General features: G+C 37.6%; 1 protein-coding gene across 1 annotated transcript in view; it reads left to right on the top strand.

Moving 5' to 3' along the window:
• KCNH5 (potassium voltage-gated channel subfamily H member 5) overlaps positions 1-18,532 on the top strand; it is a 259,703-nt gene that overhangs the window by 17,749 nt on the left and 223,422 nt on the right. The window contains exons 2-3 of the mRNA XM_037129143.2: positions 9,386-9,509; positions 16,786-16,892. Coding sequence (XP_036985038.2) covers positions 9,386-9,509; positions 16,786-16,892 — 231 coding nt within the window. The remainder of the gene's footprint in view (positions 1-9,385; positions 9,510-16,785; positions 16,893-18,532) is intronic.

Genomic DNA, 18,532 nt, shown 5'->3' with positions numbered 1-18,532 from the left:
TTTTGTTAGATCGTATTGTGACAGTTGTCCTATCAGCATGTATTTAAGAAAAGAAACATCAAAATTGGTAATTTTTGTGCAGCCATTTTAATATCGAAGAAAGGAAATACACAAATTTGGCATATTATGATTGTTTCAAGAAAGGTAAAAGCGTCACTGAAACACAAAAAAAGATTGTGTAGTATATGGAGTAGGTGCCATGACTGATCAAAAGTGTCAAAAGTAGTTTGGCAAGATTCTTGGTACTGTTGACATTTTGGCCAAATAATTCTTGTGGGGGCTGCGGGAATGTCTGATGCATTGGAAGATGTGCAGCAGCACCGTTGGCCTCTACCCACTACAAGCCAAAAGTGGAAGGTAGCTGATATACTCAAAATATCCAAATCAATAAACTTATTGGTGAAAATGAAAAGTGTCTCTTATTTTACGGAGAAAACTAAACGGACTTTTTGGCCAACCCAATGCTGATGCCTGCATTTCACTGCAGACCAACTAAGACAGTCTTTGAGGGGCCTAGAAGGGGTGACTGAGGTAGCCCCCTCCAGCCCGCCTCACCTCCATCCCAACTGAATGTGCAATCAAACTGAGAAACACTTCTGATTCCTAGCAGGCTGTTTTGAACTAGGGGCCTGCGATTTAGTTTTCACCTTTCTAACTCTTGAGGGAGAAGTGCTTGTTTGATTTCATATCTGGATGGCTTTGAAAGGATACAGGGTGGGGTGAAGGTAGGTTCACAGTCGTCGTATGAGGTAATAATACAAGAATAAATTCTGTGTTTGGTGTACTCACAATGTAAACCTACTCTGGCCCAGTCCTGTATAATGAGATGTTTTTAAGATTCAGCCTCTTGCAGAGATCCATTCAAGAATCTGCTCACGTGTGGAATTATGGCTTCTGAAATGTTCTGGGCCACGACCACCTGGTAGGCATAATGACCCAGTGCTTAGGCCCTCCTGCAGGAACATGTTGTATATTAGAACCATTTGGACGTGAAATGTGTGTAAACAACTTCATGAAATGGGGCAGTCTGGATTCCAAGAAAGGTTTGGTTTTCCATGGCTTTGATGTGCTAAGACAGCAATTTTCAACCTTTCCATTTCATAGCACACATAAACTAATTATAAAATTGCGCGGCACACCAAAAATGTTTATTTCTGCTGATCTGAGCTAGAAAGGGTATAATTTTGATCGATTAACAACAACAAAATAATAATAGTAATTACCTGCCCTTTTAAATCCAAAGTGACTTTTTAAAAAATCAGGTGCCTATACTTGTATATAAAAGTTTCTGATAAAAAGGAATTAAGCAATCAGAGATAACCTCATTATGTAACGGGACAAATAAGATGCAACTCTATTATATGACCTACATATTTATGGTTCAAGACAGGGCATTCATGCTGGATGGTTATTGTTGTGTTATCTATTGTCATTTTTTTGACAGTCTAAAGGAAAAGAGGTCAGTGTCTCTGACTAGTCAGGTATTGCATGTTTTAAAAATTCTTGCAGCACACCAGTTGAAAATTGTTGTGCTAAGAGCTATGAGGACAGATTAGAACTAATTTCCTGAAGATTCATTGATAAATATTTTTGTGTATTTGGTTCGCTGTAGCAAAACACCAAAAATTGGGGAGGGGGTGGCTTGTCAACAACATAGATTTATTTCTTACAGTTCTGGGGGCTGGAATTCTGAGATCAGGGAGCCAACTTGGTCAGGTTTTGGTGAGAACCCTCCTCTGGTTGTAGACAGCTGACTTCTTACTGAATCCTCATAGGATGGACAACAGGGAAGAGGAAAGAAGCTCTTGTGACTCTCATAAGGGTACTAATCACATTCATGAGTGACTCCACCCTCATGACCTCATCAAACCCCAACCACATTGACTCTAAACTTATGGAACGACCTAGTCAGAAGGTCAGGAAAAGCTTTGTTGGGCTCGTGACAACTGAGTTAAAACCTAAAAAAATATAGATGTTAGTCAGATAGGGAGGGAAAGGAATGATGTTTAGGCAGAGAGAATAACAAGTTAAAAGGTCCCATAGTGGGAGAATACTTGAAGGCTATGAGAACATAAAATTAGTGTGGCTATTACACTGAGAGCTAGGGCAGAATGATGGGAAGTGAGTTTCAACATACTTGCAGGCCAGGATAAGCCCTTGATGGGCATGAAAGCAGGGTGGAGACATGAACCAATTGAATTTTGAAAAGACCAGTTGGGCTTCAGTGTGGACAATCCCCTTGGAAGGAATCACAGAGAAGGTTGGAGTAAAACCATGTAGGTAGTAGCTATTGGAGTTGTCTAGGGAAGAGATTATGGGAGCCTGGAGTTGGGAATGATGGTGAGGATCCAGAGAAGTGGAAATATTTGAAAGAATTGTAGGAGATAGAATCACTAAGATTTGGAAATGGATTAGTTATAGGGCTAATGAGAAGGATCTTGAAAGGTGGCTCCCAGATTTCTGACTTACATAATTACATGGATATGACCCCGTTTTCTAAAGATAGGAAACATTAGAAAAGTACCTGATTTAGGGTAGTTGAAGTCATGGACATGTTCTGCTGAGGTCCATTTACCATATCTAAGAGGAGAGGTCAACTTGGATATCAAGATCTAGAGTTTATTGAAGACGTCTGGTGTGGCAACGTAAGATGTTGAGTTACTGAATCTATGGAGGTCGGCCAAAGTATGAGAGGAGCCGACATGGAGGAGCTCTAATATGTACTCACTGGATCAAGAATGTTGAGGCTGCAAAGGAAATGGAGGTGTGTCCAAAGAAATAGGGGAATGTTGTTCTATAAAAGCTAGTGGTTGAGAACTTTAAAAGGAGGGAATGGTTACCGAGCTTCTGGATTGTCAAGTGAAATGAGTGAAAAGCATCCTTCAGATTTGGTGATGTGAAGAGGTTATTGGTGATCTTGGGTGTCTTGGAGTGGGGAAGACTGAAGCCAGAAAGGAGTGAGTTGAGTGAATAGGAGCTGAGTAGATAAAACCAGTGAGGACAGATAACTTTTATGGTGAGTTTGTCCTGTGAAGGGCTGGAGACAGAAATGGTGGTAGCCAGAGGGGTTGTGGGCTGAGTGGTACACAGTGAATGTGTCACAGAGAAAGTAGAGTTGAGCTGGTTCTTAAAAGTTTTGCTAGGCAGAGGGATGGAGGAAGTGTTTCAGATGGACAGTGGGCAACATGAGTGAGTATATTTGGGGGACACAATGATGGGACCGGCCTAACTTGAGTAGCATAGACTCAAGAGTAGTGAGAAATGTTTGTTTAGGCAGGAAGAAACTGGATTTCAGAGGGTTTTGTAAGTCTGGGAGAGGATTTGACAGTGTAACCAGTTGGGGGTCTATATAAAGAGTAGTAGAATGGAGGCAGGACTTCACAGGAATGAATGAACATTAGTCTGAAAATGAGACTGAAAATCAGGATGAGTTGAGGCAGGAAGAACCTGTGGCGAGCTGTATGGACTGCCACAGGTAGCTGCTGGTCATGAACCTGGTGTGGGCTAAAATGGGAAAGAAGATCAATTTTTGGTGATATCTTACAAATATTTATAATTGATGCTATGCCTAAAAGAAAATATCAGGTACTTATAGAGAAATTCATTTTTTAATGAAGCATTTGTGGAAATAAGCTCATTTTCTACAATAATCACCTTATGTCCCAAGGAAGGGTGGTGTTGCCATTCTTGCAGTTAAGGTGCAGTTCAAATGCCACTGTTATCCTGAAATTTCTGATTCTCTGGTCCTTTGTCTTCCCTGGGTTTTCTTTTGAAGTTGAGGTATAATTTATATGAGGTAAAACACACAGAATTTACACGTGCAGTTTAGTTAGCTTTGTTAAAAGTGTTTATATCTGTGTAACTTACACCTTTATAAAGATAGAGAATGATGACCTTCCCCAGAAAGTTCTTTTTGTCTCTTTCCCAGCAGTTTCTCTACCATCCCACAGTTGAACAGAAGTTTCACTATGCCACAATTTTTAATCCATTCTCTTGTTGATGGACATTTGCATTGTCTTCAGGTTTCGGTTCTTACCAATACATTTGATGTGAACATTTTTCTACAAGTCTTTTTAAAAAATATGTTTTTATTTCCCTCCAGTAAATGCCTAGGAGTGAAATTTTTGGGTCATACCTGATATTTCCCAAATAAATTGTTTTCCAAAGTGATCATGCCATTTTCTATTTGCATTAACATTTTAAAAGAGTTTGAGTGGTTCCACATTTTCATTAACATTTTGTACTGTTAGTCTTTATAATCACTCTAGTGGTTGAGCAGTGATACATCATATCATTGTGCTTTCAGTTTATACTTCCCTGATGCATGGTGATGGTGAGCATCTCATTGTGCTTATTGGCTTGTATATCTTCTTTTGTGGAAAGTCTTCAAATTGTTTGCTCATTTTGTTAATTGGGGCATTTGTCCTTTTGTAGGAATCTTTTGTATATTCTGGATAGGAGTTCTTTCTCAGATGCCTATATTGTGAATATTTTCTCTTAGGCATGGGTTTCCTTTTTATTTTCTTTATAGTGTCTTTGAAGGAGCAATTGATTTTAATTTTGGGAATGTTTAGTGTATTTATCCACATGTGCTTTTAAGTATGATTATTATATGAGTCTTATCAAAAAAACTTCTGTCTTCCTCAAAGTTGCAAAGATTTCCTCCTATGATTTCTTTTTAGCTTTTATTTTTGTATTTAGGTCAATGACCCATTAAAACTTTTATTTTTATTTTTGTACGCAGTGTGAGGTAGAGTTCGATTTTTTCTTATGTGGATATCTAGTTGTTTTAGCACAGTTCATTGAAAAGACTTTTTTTTTACTCTTTAAACTGCCTGGCATCTTTGTAGAAAAAAATCAGTTGATCATTTACGTGAGGCTCTGTATCTTTTTTTTCTTTTTATTTTCAGCAGTTTTATTGTTATCTTCCTACTGTGGCTTTGTTTGTGTTTATCTTGCTTGAGGTTTACTGAACTAAGATCTGTGGATTACTTTTTATGCTATTTGGAAAAATTTTAGTCACCATTTATCCATGTAATATTTGTGCCTTATTCTGTCACTTTTCCTTCCAGACTAAACTACATATATTAAGACTGCTTGACATTGTCCCACAGGACATCTTTTTAAAAAAATTTTTATTTACTTATTTTTCAAGTACAGTTTTCTATTTCTCCCATCCCAGGCCACCCCGCCATGTGCTCCCCACCTCCCTCCCATTTTCACCCCCCTTAGTTCTTGTCCCTGTGTCCTTCATACTTGTTCCTCCAAATCCCTCCCCCTTTTTCCCCTTAACTTCCCTTCCTTCTCCCCTCTGGTCACTGTCCCCTTGTTCTCTATTTCAGTGTTTTTGTTTTTGTTTTTCTGCTTGCTTGTTTGTTTTGTTGTTTAGCTTCCTGTTAAAGGTGAGATCATATGGTATTTGTTTTTCTACACCTGGCCTATTTCACTCAGCATAATGCTTTCCAGTTCCATCCATGTTGTTGCAAAGAGTAGTAGCTCCTTCTTTCTCTCTGCTGCATAGAATTCCATTGTGTATATGTACCACAATTTTTTGATCCATTCATTTACTGACGGGCACCTAGGTTGCTTCCAACTCTTGGCTATTGTAAATTGTGCTGCTATGAACATTGTCGTGCATAGGTTCTTTTGGATTGGTGTTTTAGGATTCTTAGTATATAATCCTAGCAGTGGAATTGCTGGGTCAAAAGGCAGATCCATTTTTAGTCTTCTTAGAAAATTCCATACTGTTTTCCATAATGGTTGTACCAGTCTGCAATCCCACCAACAGTGAACTAAGCTCCCCTTTCCCCCACAACCTCTCCAACATTTGTTGTTTGTTGCTTTGTTTATGATAGCCATTCTGACCAGTGTAAAGTGGTATCTCATTGTGGTTTTAATTTGCATCTCTCTGATAGCTAACGATATTGAGCATCTCTTCATGTGTCTCTGGATCTTCTGTATGTCCTCCTTGGAGAAGTGTCTGTTCAAGTCCTTTTCCCATTTTTTAATTGGATTAGTTGTCTTCTTAGAGTGGAGTCGTGTAAGTTCTTTGTATATTTTGGTGAGTAACCTTTGTCTGAGGTATCATTGGCAAATATGTTTTCCCATACAGTTGGTTGTTTTTTTAATTTAATACTGTTTTCTTTAGCCACGCAGAAGCTTTTTCTTTTGATGAGATCCCATTTGTTTATTATTTCCTTTATATTTCTTGCTCTAGGGGACATATCAGTAAAAATGTTGCTGTGTGAAATATCTGAGATTTTCCACAGGACATCTTTTAAATCTGCTACTCTTTTATCTTCAGTTTGCAATAACTTTCATGATACGTTTTAAAATTCGCCTTTATTTTTATGGTCTAATTTACTATTAAACTTGTTCAATGAATTATCTTTTAATTTCAGAGGTTGTATTCTTTATTTCTATGTTCAAAGTATTGACCTCTTAATTACTTATCTATCCCCAATAGTTGTCACAGCTCTGTGTTTTCATGACTCATGTTTTAATTGTATATTGAGCATTGGGTTGATACATTGTGGAAAGTTTGGATTTTATTATTTTTCTCTGAAGAGGGGAACATTGTATTTTAGCAGGTAGTTAAATTATTGGTGGGTCACCTTGATCATAATTTTAGCTGTGTGTGTGTGAGAGAGAGAGGGAGAGAGAGTAAGAGAGAGAGAGAGAGAGACTGACTTCTACATTTTAAATCTTATTTCCAGGTCATCAACCTTTATCCTGGGACTTTTTTCTTACTCCTAAAGCATGTAAATCTTAGGAATTTACCAAGTTTTTCAGATTGATAGGACTTCGAAACTTATCATGTAGCCTTGAGGACATGGTGAAATTTCTGCCCGCTTCTTAGTCTTCTTGTCCTTTCTAGGGTTGAGTTCCTTTGAGTTCCTTATCCTGTGTGTATAAAGTTTGAGTTCCTTTGCAGTCTTATCCTGTGTGTATACAGTTTAGGTCACAGGTAAGGATTTGAGATAAATTCTATATAGGTTTATGGCTCTATATGTCAGAGCATCTCCTCCTTTCACTTCAAGCTGCCCTGGCAGCCCCAAATCATGACCTTCGACTTTCCTGCTTGAATTCTTTCACCCATGAACAGTACAAACTGGAAAGTGCTTACAGGGGAATGAACAGTTAAATGAATGTATTTTTCAGTTTCTGCCTACCTTTGTTTGGGTTTTAGTGCCTTGAAGCAGATTATTTCTCCATATTTTGTACTATGATTCTTGATTTAACATCTATTCTGCTAAATTGTAATTGGTTATGTAATGTTTTTTCCTCAATGTATAAGTTTATTGAGAGTAAAGGATGTTTTATTGATCTTTGTAGTAGCCCATTGTTTGACCCAGAGTAGTGTCTTTACTTAGCAGCTACTTAATAAATGTTGAATTGCATTGTGATTTTTATGCAGAGCAACTGTGAGTCAGGATTTAAAGTTTTCTGTTCACAAATTAAATAATCTTTTTAGTATACTACTCTGAATATAGTTCAAATATTTTAATTAGAAATTTTGAGTATTTTGAAATGTAGTATTTCTTTTAAAATTCATGCTGTTAAAATATTTATTTGAAAAATAATTTTATTTTTCTATTTTAATACTATTTTAATTTTAATTTATTTTAATGTTAACATATTTATCATATTATCTAAATATTCCTAAAGTTATTGCCTAAGACTATTGTATGTTCAATCAAGGTTGATACAAAATATTATTTTTGTATTAATTTTTATACATTAAACAAACCCACTTCTTTGTGTAAAATAGACTGGAAATGTTTCTTTATTTAGACTAAAGACTACTTCTAAAATTTGTTGTAGCACATGGTTGAAAATAATGTATTTGAATAATTTATTTTAGAAAGGAACCCTACAATGTTATTTTAAATTAAACTTCTTAAGGTCAATCAAATTTGTTCCAGCATGTCTAAAATTATATTAATAGAAGTTTTTGGGTAATCATCCAAGATTGCTTCAGTTATTAAGTCTAATATTCTCATTTTGTGGAGAAGTGACTAGCTCTAATACCTGCTTTTAGGTATAATTATTATAGTCATCAACGTTTATTTAATATTGACCATTCTTTGTTTTCATAGCTTAGAGTATACATGAATAGAAAGAGGTATTATATAAACTGGTTTCTCTTCAACGGAGTTTTTAGTTTGTATGCAAATCTTGAACTGAATGCAGATCTCATTTGATGATCATGCTAAACTCATTATATGTCAATTTCAAGAATAGGTTTTATTATTTGTACTGTAGCATACGGTTACCGAACAAGAGGTCCGAGGGGGGGCAATACAATATTTGGCCCACTTAGGGATGCCAGAAACTGCTAAAGAACAGGGGCCCCTCCCAAGGACAGAATACTAATATCTACTGGGCTCTTCTGTCCGCCGCCAATTGGAAAGACATCTTTCAATGCCAGAGATTTGTGAAAAGGAAACAAAATGTTTATTTAATGCTATTCAGGCCTAATGCCTCCACTAAAATATCAAAGTCCTTTAGGGTATACACCTACACCCACACAGCACTCCCTTCTCCCAGTGTCCCAACTCCAGGTACCATAAATCAGGAAAAGAGCACACGTTTGTGTTTCAAGCAGCTGGCACCATCAGCTGTGTCACTGTGCAGGCAGGATCTCTCTCTAGTTAATCCAAAGTATTGTGGTACCCTCTCATGGTCCACTGGCAAGAGTTCTTTGTACCCAGTTCCAGTCAAAGTCTCTCTTGCTTTCCAGGACACGTGGCCAAAGGGGGCACCCCAAAGCTGTGTGGGCCTCTTCTACCAAAGCTGCAGGGGTTTGAACTCCACCAAAAGCATGTGGCTTTCTTCTTCATCTGGCTGCAGGGATCTCCATTCTGGCAAAGCTGCTTGGTTTTCCCTTTCACCTGGGCAGTTATCCCCTCACGTCCCGGAGCCAGTCTTTTCCAAGCTCTCAACCGGCCCTTCTCACTCCGGGGCGCAGCCCCTAGTTACATCCTGAGTCCAAGCCACTCCCTTCTTCCCGGCTCCAAACTTGGCCACCGCTATTTAACACATCTACGAAGCCAGTTAAAGGTTATAGATATGTTAAATAACCATTCCAGAGGTTAGCTGCAAAACCGTTGCTATGCAAAACAGCTCTCAATGGCCCTGCTCCGTTCATCCCCTTCCCCTTGGGGGGGGGGTGAGGACATCCCATATGTCTCTCCAATATTCCTATACACTCTGAATTCTGGACACCATTCCACTCTTTTTTGGGCCCCCCCCCCTTGGCTGCACCCTGTATCAATACCACAGTTGCATTTGTCTATACTTATGAATTTGTTTTTCTGATTACTTTAACGAAGTACATTGACGAATGAAGCTAAAAATCTTCCTTTTTTTCTTTCTTTTTTAGAATCAAGTTTCTTACTGGGAAATGCCCAGATTGTAGATTGGCCTGTAGTTTATAGTAATGACGGTTTTTGCAAACTCTCTGGGTATCATCGAGCTGACGTCATGCAGAAAAGCAGCACTTGCAGGTAGGTAATAGAACAGCTCAGGAGCCTTTTCTGAAATATAATGCTGAATGTTGTTTAAAAGGCTTAAACTGACTTAGACTCACAGTGATATAATGGTATATAATATACATTTGGTCTTCAAACCAGGTCCTGGCACAGAACTCCTGAAAGGCTTCCAATTAAGATCAATAAAGGTGTCTTTTGTTATGTTAATGAGGCGACTATTGGAAAGCCCTTAGGTGTAACCTGAGGGGGGGGGGCTGGGTGCTGGGGCACCCAACCACGTGATTAGAAGGGTAGAACTCTCAGTACCCTCCCCAACATGGTCTCCCCCCACGCCAGTCACCTGAGAGAGGGGCTGGAGCTTGACTCAAACAGCAGTGGCCAATGATCTAATCAGTTGAGAGTATGTAATGAGGCCTCCATAAAAACTCGGAAGGATCAGAGAGCTTCCTGGTTGGTGAATATCTGGGGGTGCTGGGAGGGTGTTGTGCTCCTCACTTTTCCCCCCCGCACCTTGCCCTGTGCATTTCTTCCATCTGGCTGCTCCTGAGTTATATCTGTTTTAAATAAACTAGTAATTTGATAAGTAAAATGTTTTTCTGAGCTCTGCGTGCTGTTCTAGCAAATTTATCAAATCCAAGGAGGAGGTTATGGGAACCTCCTGGGAACCTGATTTGCATGTCCTCAGAAGTACAGGTAACAACTAGGGCCTGTGATTGGTGGCATCTGACGGAGGAGGAGGGAGAGGGGGAGGGGGTGCATCTTTTAAGACTGAACCCTTATCCTGTGGTATCTGATGCTATCTCAGGGTAGGTAGTGCCATAATGGAGTTGAGTCACAGGATCCCGGGTTCTGAAGCTTAGCCAGATTTGAGAAATAATCTGTTTAAACATCTCCTTCTTTTATTTATTCGTTCCAAGCAATCCTCATTTTTCTGTACCAAATCATTCTCATATTGGGTCTTCACTCTCAGGTCCGAAATTAGTAAACAGACTGATGATAAACTACTATGGCTTCTCATGGAGAGATTCCTTTTGGCAACACAGATGCCTTTTGTGCCTTTTTATCTTCTGGGTAGATATTAGCTCTTGGGCTAGCATCGTCATCAAGGTGTGTGTTCTAACTTCTGGGAGGTTAAGGTTTGTATTGAGCATCTCTGTGCCCTTATATTTCAAGAGGGTTTAGATTAGGAAGAGGTTAGTTTTATGGTAGACCTTACCTATGGAACAGGCTCCGCGGACAGTCTAAGGCATGCACATTCTCCCATACCCATTTCTCCTTGGACTTTGGACATCCCATCATGATGCCAATGCCTGTTTCAGATGATGTCTTTCACCTGAAGGTTTTTATGTTTCTCTCAGCAAGATGTGGTTTCCATTTCTCACTCCTAAGAGTTCACCATGTGGCATCATCATTTGACTTTAAACTAACTCGCTTTTCTTTTCTGTTGGGTTCTTAATTGCTCTTGCTTTTGTTGTCATTTTTGTTGTCATGTCTGGATCTTTTGTGGAGTCCTGCCGCCCTCTCTTCTTCCCGTATATCTATGCCACCCCCACCACACCCCCAGCCTGTTTTTGGCAGGTACAGTTTTTCCTACAGAAGGTTCATTTTAAAAATGCTGGCATGCTATATTAGCATATTCTATCTATTCTCTAGGAGAGTTGCTTTTTCCCTCCTACCGCAGTGCCATGTCATACTTGTGTTGAAAGTGAGGATCCCATCTTGCTCACTTTTGCATGCACTGCAGGACACAGCTCCGTGTTTTGTGTCAGCATTTGTTGAATTAGATTGGCTTGTTTTGCAATAAACCTTAAGCTGGGTCTTACATGCCTCCATATAACATCCTTTTGTTTATTGTATTTCATCCCAAGTGTTACGGTATTTAGGGTGGTTGAGAGAGCAGAGAGCTTTGGATTATGTTATGCTTTTTCATTTTTCTTTGTGGGAAAATGTCTTCCCCTAACTCCCCTTCACTGTTTTTAGAGACTATTTTTAAAATGGTAATATTATTTGCATAAACAGTTCTCACTTGATTGCACAAAATGCCCAATGTGTTTACACAATCTAAAAATTGCAGGAAGTTTAGTGTCCTCACGGGGCAATGAAGACTAGCGTTTGACATGTGAGAAAATGATATCTGAGCCCTATCAGGTTTTCTGAGTGGTATATTTGTTTTAACGCATCCCCTTTGAAAATTCCTTATCCCTTTTTAAAATTAAACTATATCCATTTTGTGTTTACTGCATCAATTTTTAGAATAAGCCAGATCTAAAAATAATCAAAGTGTCCAGTAGTAGATTTGTTAAAAAATATCATGGCAAAGCCCTAACTTACTAAATCACATGTTGGAAGGATAATGATACTGAAAAAGCTGACAACACGTGATTAAGTAAAAAACGCAAAAACACAAAAACAACCACTACCAACCAATCAATCAACCAAACATAAAAACCAATTTCTAAACCACTATCTGTATCATAATTTCCTTTTTTTACATATTTTCTTTAATTTTCTGTATAAATCTGTAAGAGCCTTTGAATACAAGACAGAAGGAAACAGAAGGAGGAAAGAAGAGGACATGTCTATCTACATATATGTACACATGTAGAACTGCAGTGTTAATAGTCAAAAGTTACAGAGTTTTGGAATTACTGACTTCCAATTGAACATAGAGATGAATTGTTTGACACTGAGGTTAGCCTTGTAAGTAGTTCAAAGAATTTTATTGATCATCATTATTAATAATGACAAGTTTTAGAATAAGACTGGGTATAAGAATAAGAAAATACAAATCAGTGAGTGTCAGTTTGTGTGGAAAAGAAAGAGATAGTTTATAAGCCAAAGAAAAAGAATCACCTTTATATACAATTTGTATTAGATGGACTAAAGTCAATAGGATTAAAGTAGTAACTGAGTGAAGATTCCATGTTCCATTTGTAATTGTTCAAATATGAATTGTTTTATGGGAAAATATTAATTCATAATTTTATAATATTGAGGCTAAGATTTAGTTCTTTTGTTTTCGTGTTCTTTTCCATTTCTTGTTCTTTCCAAGCCTTTCTCCATTAGACCAGGTGCACAAAATCTAATTAAACTTACCCTTCAGTTTGTCCTAATATTACCACTGTACTCTTTCTGGGAGGCTCTCTATGTCATTAGTTTTTCCCTTTATTACACCCCCATCCTCTTCTATAGTTATTCATTGTAGCGTGTTTGTTGTATATCTTTCAAATCTGTCTTCTATTTGTTTATTAAATATGTCTATTCTTAAATGATGTTGGTTTGTGTTTGTTTTCAAGGCCCATACAATTCATACTGTGCAGTAAGATGTATACTTTTTATTTTTGTCATTCCACATGCTTTTGAGATTTTTTTGTGTTGCTATATGATAATTTGTTTCATTATGTCTGTTGTAGACTGCCGTAGTCTGCAGACTTTATAGCCTTCATTTCATCTATTTTATTAGTCATGAACTCTGACTTCTGATATTTGGCTACCTCAAACAACTTGGAGATAAACATTCTCGTCGACATCTTGTGACTCCATGTGAGAAGTTGTCTGTTGATACCCAGACACAGGATTACTGGGTAGTAAAAACATACACAAAATTTGTACACTCACTGCTCTCAGATTACTGTCGAGTCGCCTTCTGTTTCCACTCTCACCAGCCATGAGTGAGGGGTTCAGTTTTCTTACCACCTTGTACTTTATAGCAGTATCTAAGTTTCTCTTTTAATAAATTCGATGTGTTCTATGTATTGTCTCATTCTTATTTTAACTAAAATTAAAAACACATTCTCTGGCCTATTTTGTTGTCTAATAATTGCATTCTATGCCTTTGGATTGTTTGGCTGTTTATTGAAGGACACAAAACATACTACGTTTGTAATGGCAATTATAGCTTTTAGGGAAATGGCATTTAAAAGCATATGCTCTTATATCATGGTCCTGACATTTAAGACATACTATTGTAGCTTAGATAAAAACCCAATCAGCACCCATTTCAACCTTTTATTAACCTGAAACGTTAACTGCCAATTGTGCATTTTTTCCCAGGATAGAGGGGTGACAAGAGCAATTATGTCGGTAGGGAGGACTGGAGTACGTAAATGCCTTCAAAATCATTTTTTCCCTGTACGGGCCCAGTAATAATCCTTTGCCCAAGCTATCAAATTAGGGAATGAAGCAGAGATATTAAGAGACAATTTATTGGATGTATTTCCTAAGTAGTTATATTAACACAAGATTATCTCAGCCAACAAGAGCACATTACACATGATGGATGTCAGTCAGCGCACTTCCCTTTGGCTGCGGGCTCTGCTTTACACAGTGGCCCTGGGCAAAGTGCTGGAGAGCAGAGGTGCCTCAGTGATGCTCATGCTCCAAAGGTTAGGGATGTCCAGAGGTATCCCTAGATGCCCTTAATTACATGTCGCGTGTCTACTCCTTATGTCTCTACCCGAGTCCTTCTAAACCTATATAAATGAATGGGTTGTGAAACCTTTTGATTATAAGCTACTACATAAAGTAATGCTTTGAATGATTCCAAACAGTGTTCTTATTTGTTTCTAAATTCTCCTTTTATTCTTCCTCTCAGACTTCTTTATGATCCTTAAACTATAGGTCTCAGCCCACCCTCCCATTAACTTTGCAATGTTAACTTTACTGTGGTGGCTTGTTCCAAGCTGAGGACCATATTTACCAATTAACTGTGTTAAGTCAATTTGTATAGTTTGTATAGTGATGAAGCATTTGCTAGTCTGTGAACTACAGTCTGAAGATAATATTGTTCTTTTCTAGTGGTGACTGAATGCAATATTTTAGGAACATTGTTTGACCATTAGCAGATTGAGGCAGCTAGTGGAACTCATGATTAAGTTACAGTTTTTAAAAAAAAATTTGTAAGATTCCTGTGTTCTTTGAAAGTGTATCAACATTATAGTCATCCCTAGTGTGAGGTATCATATGGGTCTTGTTTGTGAGATTTTGATGGCAGGACAAGGGATCCAAAAATAAGTAGCAAATTCTGCTATAAACCGAAGTCACCAGTCCCCAGAGGTTTCCTAGGACAGACTGTGCTCGACTGTTCAGGCAAGCTGGATGTGGCCTAAGCCAGGCCCCAGGAAGATTTTTCTCTTACTCTCAGGATCAGATCTTACCATCACTTAGTTCTGTGGCTAGAAAAGTGGCCAGATTATCCAGGAGGAGATCTGGAGTGAGTTTATGCTTCAACCTCATTGTTTAGCAAAGAAAGAAGATGTACAAAAGAATGTGCATCTCCTAAAAAAACTCAGTGACCCAGTGACCCTCCCCATTAACAAGCGTGGCCCAATCCCTGTCCTAGAATTGTGGAGAAGCAAGGAAGTGAGGTTGGGCTGAATGGGCCTTCCTCAAACCCCACCCCTAAGAAGCATTCCAGGAATCACTCAGCCATTGTACCACACGTGCTAATTTGTTTGCTGATGAGGAAACTAAGTGAAGTGCAATCCTCCAAGAGTAGTGTTTCTGCTACATCATGACTATTCAGTATTATAGCTGAGATATGGTTTTGTACCTCAAATTTGTCCTTCCAGTAAAGCAAGCAGTGCAGTTGTAGACGTCATTTATAATATTGGTGAAGCAATGTAAGAAATAAGAGACTATTTGGAAAAAAGCATTCAGACTATAATAGTCTGGGACTTTTTTCTTAAAATGCCTTTATATTCTTAGCATAGGAGATTTTGGCATTGGGAGGGCTAAAATAATGAAGAATATATTATAGAATTTTCATAGTTTATTTGAGAAATTACAGGTTTTCATCTTATCTCTATAATTTTAATTGAATCAAACTTGTGCTGTATTTTTCTTAACTGGTAGTATTACATTAATTTTCAAAACAGTCTCTTTTTTTAAAGTTGTAACTTACTTTTCAATCCTATTGAGTTTATTTTTCACAATTATTATCCTTGTTGGTTGTTACATTATAGACTTTTTTTACTTTTTTCTGTTGATTAGTTGTGAATAATTGTGTTTTAGGTTATTGAACTATAGAACCCTGACATTTGGTAATAGAAGTGAATTGTTTTTTTTTTTTTTTCTCTTAGGACTACAAACATTTGGAAAAATTGATTGCTCTGTGACCTTTAACAATGTCAAAACATTGAAAACCCTCTTACTGTTGGTTATAAATGTATGGAAATAAAAATATTTGTAAAACTAATATTTAGTACATTATGATTCAGGACATTAGAAATACTGAGAGCTAAAGTGTTTCATTTCTTTGCAAAACTATCACAAGTCATTTGAATGTTTCTTGCTTTCCTGTAATATAACATGACATGCAGATATCTTTTCCCATCTGTTTGCAAATGGTCACACTCCTTTCTAAGTCCGAATCAGCTTGAACTCTTTTATTCTGCCACAGTCACTACTATTGTGAACTATTTCATAGGGCTCCTCTAATGTGAAGTTTTTTATTTTTTGTTTTAATTTGTGTCATTTGTCTGGGAAAACTTGATCCTTTTGTGCCAATGACTTCCTTGATGGATGTTGGGAGGTTCACCTTCCCTAAGTCTGTCTGGCTGCAGATACCGCGTCTCTCAATGGCAGTCACGTCAGTGCCCTCATGTTCATCTGTTTCTTCTATTATTTCATTTATGTTCAAATCACATTCACGTTCAGCATGATGATCTTCATTTGTTTTTGATGGACTTACATCTTTGATGGCTACTTCCTGCTTTCGATTTCCATGTTTGTAAAATGTCAAGTGGATTTATCACTGGGAAACAGGGGGGCAACATGCTTTGCTTCTGTGTGTGAATTGAGTAATGGATGCACGGTGACCAGTACTGACAGGCTTTGAAGATGTGAGGCGACTGGCCTCTGATCACGATGTGTTATGTGCTGTTTACCAGCACTGTGTAGACTGAAGAGCTAACAGCAAAGTTTGAACTTTATGCCATTATTCACGGTTCATATTCTATGGTAACTGAAATTTGCATGGTGCTGTTGGGAAGCTGGTGTTATTTAACTACACCATAGTACTTGAAATCTGTGCGTATAGGAACTGTGGAAAGTGAGGACTCTGTCTTGCTTTCTCTTTTTCTGTAAGTTTGAAATAACGTCAAAAGGTAGCTTTTAGCAAGAAGTTTAACAATCATGATTAAAATATGGTTGAAAAATTTAGTTAATTTTGTGGGAGCAAGATTATATTTTGTTACTAAATTTGATTACTTAATCCACAAAGACAATTATATGATTTTATGTAGTGTGTGAAAAGCAACACAAAACTGAAATGGATTGTTTTTTTCCCCAGTTTTATGTATGGGGAATTGACTGACAAGAAGACCATTGAGAAAGTCAGGCAGACTTTTGACAACTACGAGTCAAACTGCTTTGAAGTTCTTCTGTACAAGAAAAACAGTAGGTATCTGAATTATCAATAAGATGTACCAACTCTTTATTAATGTTATATTTTGGTAAGTGGTAGTTGAGCTGTAGTACAGAGAGTTATAAAACTGTTCCTTCTCCTGGCAGGGACAGGGGTTCAAGTAAAATTAGATAGCAAAATTAATCAGTGATTCTGGCTATGAAAAGCAACCTGGAATGGGAGAAGAGCATGGTGCATTTTAGATGTGATTCTTTGTGTGCATGTGTGCTTGTGTCAGGTGGCAAAAACTTTTATAATTAATACTCATGGTGACAATTCTGTAGTTATGTGACAGCAACTAAAAATGGGAGAAATGTATTCATTTCTCCTTAGGGTTAAAGAAAAAGGCTATTAGTATCATGGATAAGTGTGATTACCTATCTATATACACCATACATTGATAGCGTGTGAACACAGGGTATGTACTTGAGGTGAATCTTTACTAATACAGCCTTTTGTTGGGCTCAGGCTATTTTGCGTGTAACTAGAGGAAGTAGTTATTACTTTTAGAAGAGGCCATTTTTATCTCGTAAACCTGTACTGATTGTTATGAGCTGTCCTGTGGGTGAGATTTGGGAGTGGTCACTTACACATTTTGTAATAACCTAAGACCTTGTGGTATGAATTTTCCACCAGAGTATGGTAGAAGAACCAGCTAGTACACTCATCAGGCAAGACTTCTTTGTAATTCCTTTTCTTTGAATATTTACTTTTATTCTTTTTGCTGCTTTTGCAAATTGACTTTTCTTTTAAATTTTTAAAAAAGACTTTATTTTTTGCTGTATTTGTTCCCATTACCATTTATCACCCCTGTTTCTTTTTCCACCTCCACCCACCACCCTGTCTCCCCCACCCGCCACAAGCCCCACACTATTGTCAGTGTCCATGAGTCCTTTTCCTTTTTTGCTCCATCCCTCCACCCCTTCTTCCCGAGAGCTCTTAGCCTGCTATGAGTCTGTCTGGGGTTTTTTTTTGTTAAGTTTGTTCATTAGATTCCACATGTGAATGAAGTCATATGGTACTTGTATTTCTCTGGCTTATTTTACTTAATATAATGTTCTCCAGGTCTATGCATGCTTTTCTAAATGTAAAATTTTCCTCTTTTTTATGGCCGAGTAGTATTGAGTTGTGCAAATATACCATTTCACACCAAAGTAGCAGACTATACATTCTTTGAGTGTTTTTAAAATGAACAGTTACTTCCTAAGCTGGATCAATTTATTTAGTGTTATTGATACGTGATAGCAAAGCCAATTATGATCTTTAGTGGAAATTGATGCAGTTTGGGACACACTCTAACTTCGACAGAGGTACTTGTTCCATGTTCAGTGAGTGCCTGTTCGATCTTGTGGAGCATAAATTATTCTTTCTAATTTGCCTCACACATTTGTTCTCATTGGAATATTGGAAATTGAACTTAAGTTTGTCTTTTGAAATTAATAGACCATCATAGGGATAATGACAGCTATGGTTATTGCTTCACAGTAGCGCACTTGGCAATGGGAACATTAGCCTTTAGTGGTTTTACCTAAGTCTTAACATCTTATCTTTCATTTTATTAATAGAATAAAGGCTGAGAGGTATTTCTCTTGTCAAACCCAAATGTCTGTTGGCTTGTCACCTAGAAAACAAT

The sequence above is a fragment of the Artibeus jamaicensis genome, unplaced genomic scaffold (genome assembly GCF_021234435.1).
Source record: "Artibeus jamaicensis isolate MK-2021 breed Jamaican fruit bat unplaced genomic scaffold, CSHL_Jam_final contig_851, whole genome shotgun sequence".
Taxonomy (NCBI): Eukaryota; Metazoa; Chordata; class Mammalia; order Chiroptera; family Phyllostomidae; genus Artibeus; species Artibeus jamaicensis.
This window is presented reverse-complemented; position numbering and strand designations above follow the sequence as displayed.